Genomic DNA, 6,091 nt, shown 5'->3' on the forward strand with positions numbered 1-6,091 from the left:
GTAACCAAGCCGCCATTCCTTCGTCAGGTGCAGCTCCTCCACGGTTTCGCATCGGCGATCAGGAGTTTGAGGCCCTGCCGGCCCTGCTGGAGTTCTACAAGATCCACTACCTGGACACCACCACCCTCATCGAGCCCATCACCAAATCCAAGCACATGGGATTCATCAGTGCCTCCGCCGGCGGGCCCCCGCAGCCGACGGAGGAGGCCGAGTTCGTCCGGGCACTTTTCGACTTCCTCGGCAACGACGACGAGGACCTCCCGTTCCGCAAGGGCGACATCCTGCGTGTGCTGGAGAAGCCCGAGGAGCAGTGGTGGAACGCCGCCAACCAGGAGGGGCGCGCCGGGATGATCCCCGTCCCCTACGTGGAGAAGTACCGGCCCGCCTCACCCACGGCGGCCGGCCCCGGCGCCCCCGTGGCCGGCACAGGACAAGGGGGGCAGGTCGCGAGCGGCGCCGGTGGTGGCGACGGAACTGGGCAGCCCCAGGCCCCGGGGGACCCGGGCCAGTACGCCCAACCAGTGGTTGCCACCCAGCTCCCGAACCTACAGAACGGGCCGGTGTACGCGCGGGCCATTCAGAAGAGGGTGCCCAACGCCTACGACAAGACGGCACTGGCTTTGGAGGTAGCCTTTTCTTTCTTTCTTTTTTTCTTTTTTTTTTTTTTTTTTGTTTCCCTCAACTCGGGCCATCCCCGACATTCACTCTTGTCCCCGTTTGCCTCAGCCGAGAACGCGTTGTCCGCTAAATGGCCTCGTCACGCCTGTGCACACTTCACAAATGCGAGTTGATCGCACGCACCGATGAGCGTATGAATGCAACACTCTGTACATTGTAACGGGGAGCCACTCATTGTGCAAGCAAAGCATTCTGGGAGCTTATAATTAAGCAAGTCGACAAGTGATTCCCAACCTCTGTTTTAATGTGCCGCGGGAGATGATCCAATTTCACTTCATAATATTCCCCAAATCACTTGTTACAAAATCATTTGGTCATGAAACTATGGTGACAGGCAGGGCAATTAAATGTTCTTCCACTAGATGGCACAGGGTATAATTAACCCTCCTATCCACTTGTTGCCGTTCATTCAGCATAGTGTTAATTTTCTCTGCCATTTTTAAATTTAGTCTCAGTTTTAGTCCAATTTCAGTCACGATTGTTAGTTTTTAATCAGTTAGTCAACCTCATCCCGTTTTTAATTTAGTCCATTTTCTAGTTGACTATAAGTCTAAAAATTTTAGTCCAATAAAACATAATTTTATTCGTCTAGTTTTAACAACAAAAACTGTCAACGTTTTAGTCAGGACAACCATTTTGCCCCTGGATATACACACACACACACACACACACACACACACACACACACACACACACACACACACACATATATATATATATATATATATATATATATATATATATATATATATATATATATATATATATATAATTTTTTTTTTTAATCAGCAGATTATATTGGCTTTTTTGGATCTAAAACTATTTCACATAAAATCTTCACATCTTTTTGATGAAAAATAACTTGACACACAATTACAGTGGCTAGTAAGTTAGCCAGCATTAGTTAGCAGTCACATTAACATTATTGTTGCAACATCATAGCCGTTGGATTCATGTTAAGTTATAACCATAATTTCTTCTTTTTTTTTTACCTTTTATTGTGAGTCCACCGCCTGTCTGTCCCACGTGTTTGTGCTGTGTGTCACATAGGGATATAACGATAACAGCAATATCGCGATCTTAAAACTGCCACAATATATCATCATCGTCATGTCACGATATTAAAAGCATCACATCTGTTAAAAGTCGGGTTGATTTCCATTTGTCGTTCTAGCACCCTCTGGTGGCTAGTTGTTTTTAGTGCAGTTTAATTTTTATATGCCATGTTTTGGCCCTGCTATGTTTAAAATCCACTCTAATGGTCAGATGAAGGGGAACGTAATTTGCTTATAAACCGAGTCAAATTGTGTAGGAACTCAATACGTGCGTGCATTAGCAAGTAAGTGCCCCAATATATATATATTTATATATTTTTGTATGTAATATTTGTATATTTTTCATTGCAGGAATGGGGGGGGGGGTATAGGTGTGTTTGTGTGCGTGCGTGTTTTTTTTTGTTTTTTTTTTTAAGGGCCCGAGCGGCGACCGCTGCGTGGTCCCTATTGTTCCTGAAGGAATTCTTTTTCTTCTTCTTCTTCTTCTTCTTTTTCTTCTTCTTTTTCTTCTTCTTCTTTTTCTTTTTCTTTTTCTTTGTCATTATTCTTTTCCGCAAACAATCACATTTTTGAGACACTAAACATAACGAAAACGTACCAAACTTTACACGCAGATCGGGCCTGGCGAAAAATTTGATATTTTAAAGTCACCATACATGATAACAGAAAAATGGCTCTGTAGCGCCACCTACATAGGTTTAACGGATACCAGTCCCGCTACGATTGTCCTATGGCTACGAAAATTGTGTGGCACCTGTAGCACATCAACAAAAACCTCTTTGATATGTGTACCCTAAAATAGAGAGGAAGTGAGGTATGAGTATTTGAATGTCCAATTTTGGTCAATTTTTGCACATTTACAGTGGTCATACTTTTGCCCGCTTCTCCTACACAGTTAACCCGATTGACTTCAAACTTGGGCTGTACCATCTCAACACCTGGGACATCATGGTAAAAAATCAAAAGTTTTTGACATACTATATGACAGCGGCAGGGCATCAAATTTAGAGTTTCAAAATTCTTACTTAACGAAGCATTTCCGGTTGTACGTTTAATCTAGAGCTACGAAAATTGGTACACATATGTAACAGACTATGATCTATAAAAAAAGCCTGTTGGTGCCATATGCGAAACCTAACAGGAAGTCCGCCAGAGGCAGGGCATCAAATTTTGCGTTTCAAATTTCTTACTTAATGAAGCATTTCAGGCTGTACGTTTCACTTAGAGTTACCAAAATTTAAAGACATATGTAACAGCCTTCGAGGTACAAAAAACTCTTTTTGAACCATAAGCTAAACCTAACAGGAAGTCCGCCATTTTGATTTACTTTGGAACATGTTGCCATTTTTTTGGCCATTTCATAGGGGTCTTATTTTAACGAACTCCTCCTACAGAGTTTATCCGATCATCTTCAAACTTGGTGTGATTTATCTTAAGATGTTGAAGATGAAAAGTTATTGAAAGCCTTTTATTTCGTTGCACGCTGTTGCCGTGGCATGCACTGTTTGCAAAGGAAAAAAAATCCTTCTTAATGAAGAATTCCCAGTTGTACAAAGCGGCTAGAGCTACGAAAATTTGGAAACGTATGTAAGAGCCCACGATGTACAAAAAAGTATCTGGGTGCCATGTGCTAAACCCAACAGGAAGTCCCCCAGGGGCCGTGCATCACATTTGGAGCTAAAAAATTCCTCTTTAACGAAGCATTCCCGGTTGTACGTTTCACTTAGCGCTATGATAATTTGGAGGCATACATAAGAGCCCACGATGTACAAAAAAAGTCTTTTGGAGCCATATGCTAAAACAAACAGGAAGTCCGCCATTTTGATTTATGTTGGGATTTGTAGACATTTTTTGTGGCCTTTTTTAGGGGTCATATTTTAACGAACTCCTCCTACAGAATTTATCCGACCGTCTTCAAACTTGGTGTGTTTCATCTTAAGATGTTTAAGATGCCAAGTTATCGAAAGTTTTTTATTTTGTCGCACGCCGTTGCCATGGCGATGCATTGTTTGCCAAGTAAAATGCTGCTTTTTTGGGGGGGGGGTAATCGTGTGAAAACTCATGAAACTTTGCACACACATCAGCCTTGTCATAAACATGAATATTTTAGATGTTTCTTGTGCAATTTGCAATAAATGGCTCAATAGCGCCCTCTAGACATTTTTATGAAGCTTTTGCGATTGTATGATTAAGCTAGATTTGTAAAAATTGGGATACCATCCGCCTCAGACTTACAAAAAAGTATTCTGTAGCCATAGGCTAAACCAAACAGGAAGTCCGCCATTTTGATTTACTTTGGTATTTGTAGCCATTTTATAGGGGTCATATTTTAACAAACTCCTACAAAACTTATCCAATCGTCTTCAACTTTGTCGTGTTTCATCTTAAGATATTTAAGAAAAGTTTTTGAAATGTTTTATTTTGTCACGCGCCTTTGCTGCAGCGATGCACTGTTTGCAAAGAAAAATGTTTTTTTTGAGAGACTAAACATGGGCGAAAACTCACAAAACTTTGCACACACACCAGACCTGTCTGGAAAATGAATATTTTAGAGATTTATTGTGCAATTTGTAATAAATGGCTCAATAGCGCCCTCTAGACATTTTTATGAAGTATTTCCGATTATATGATTCAGCTAGATGTGTGAATATTGGGAAGCATATCTATCAGCCTAATACCTATAAAAAGTTTCTTGTAGCCATGTGCCAAACCATTTTGATTTTTTTTGTTAATTGTGCATCATTTTTGGCATTTCTATGAAACTTTGCAAACACAAAGCATGGCAATTTAGATGGTTTCCTATGAAACAGTACCCCAACATGCCAGTACCCCGACGTGCAAGTACCCCAATGTGGCCCGGGTTGCGAGGGCCCTTTATAGCTGCTCGCAGCTCTAGTTTTTTTTTTTTTACAATATTGTGACCTTTTTGTATCGCCAACCTCACCACAATATCATGATAATTATCGTATCATGAACTTCAAATCGTGGTATCGTGATGTTTAGATATCGTTACATCCTAGTGTCACATGACAATGTCACAGACGTGACAGATTAGACAAAATTTGACACATATTTTCATCTCGTTTTTGTTCATGAACTAAAATATCCTTAGATTTTAGTCCAATTTTTGTTCATGAAGTACATTTTCATCTTGTCTTCATTCGTCGACACAAATGCATGCTGATTTAGTCCCACTTATTGTTTATTAATGAGGGTTTTAGTCTAGTCTAGTCTAGGTTTAGTCCGGTGAAAAATGTGTTGACAAAATTATTTGTGGTTATTTTTTGTTGACGAAATTAACACTAATTCAGCAGGTCTTTTTTTTTTTTTAAGTCTAGATGATCCCCAATTTTATTGGAACAAATGTCAACATACAAAAAACAATCAGAATTTTACAAAGAAAAGTTTAAGTAAAATAAAATAAACACAATTACAAACATAATTTTACTAGGAAAAAGTTTTATGCGAATAAGGTTAAATATTTATAAAACAAAATTCTCCAGAGATTTGCAAGAAAAAGGTTCATTTTTACAGGAACAGTTGTCAACAATGGAAAAAAAAAAACACACACAGAAAAGTGTACACAAGTCCAAAAATTATTAATTTAAAAACAATTTTACAAGAAAAGTGTGAGAGAAATATGGATATCGGAAAAATAACAGTTATTAGTCTGTACCGTTAAGTAAAACTGCAGTAGATTACATCTTACTCTTTTTTTCTTTTTTCTTTTTTTTTTCTTTTTTTTTTTTTCCTTTTTTTTTTTTTCCTTTTTTTTTTTTTTACGGTGTAATCCTGTATGTTAGTGATGGGAAAATGAAGCTTCATGAAGAACTTATATATTTTTTTTTTTACTTCTCTAGATTTAATCAATTTCCATTGCACAAACCTTTATCTTTAAACCAAGAGCACCATCTAGAGGAGTAAAGAAAAATACTGCAAGTGCTGGATGAAGCTTCATTGTCTGCACGTGGCCAAACTGACAGTTTTTGATGATCATCAGAGTGTGTATTCTTGTCTAGCTTTCATTTTTTTTAATTTGGTGTGGTTTCCGCAGGTGGGCGACATGGTGAAAGTGACCAAGATCAACGTGAACGGCCAGTGGGAGGGCGAGTGCAAAGGCAAGCGCGGCCACTTCCCCTTCACCCACGTGCGACTGCTGGAACAAACCCACCCGGACGACGAGAGCTGAGAAACGCTCGTCGCCCGCATTTCCGCCTCTTGCGCATTTTTATGTCTGGGTGGGGAACAAGTTAAAAAAAAAAAAAAAAAAAACTACAGAAGCACACACCTACTAAGCAAACCTACGAGCTAAACAGGTCGCAGGCCCTCAAGGCCAACGGCGATGAGCTTAGATTGAA

The 6,091-nt window shown here is 39.9% G+C and overlaps 1 protein-coding gene across 1 annotated transcript in view; it reads left to right on the forward strand.

Annotated features, from left to right (window-relative positions):
* The window catches only part of LOC144006636 (adapter molecule crk-like), a 41,683-nt gene extending 35,592 nt beyond the window's left edge, over positions 1-6,091 (forward strand). The window contains exons 2-3 of the mRNA XM_077505585.1: positions 28-626; positions 5,788-6,091. Of these exons, the coding sequence (XP_077361711.1) occupies positions 28-626; positions 5,788-5,922 (734 nt within the window). The 3' untranslated portion in view covers positions 5,923-6,091. The remainder of the gene's footprint in view (positions 1-27; positions 627-5,787) is intronic.

This window comes from Festucalex cinctus, chromosome 18 (assembly GCF_051991245.1).
Source record: "Festucalex cinctus isolate MCC-2025b chromosome 18, RoL_Fcin_1.0, whole genome shotgun sequence".
In the NCBI taxonomy this organism is placed as follows: Eukaryota; Metazoa; Chordata; class Actinopteri; order Syngnathiformes; family Syngnathidae; genus Festucalex; species Festucalex cinctus.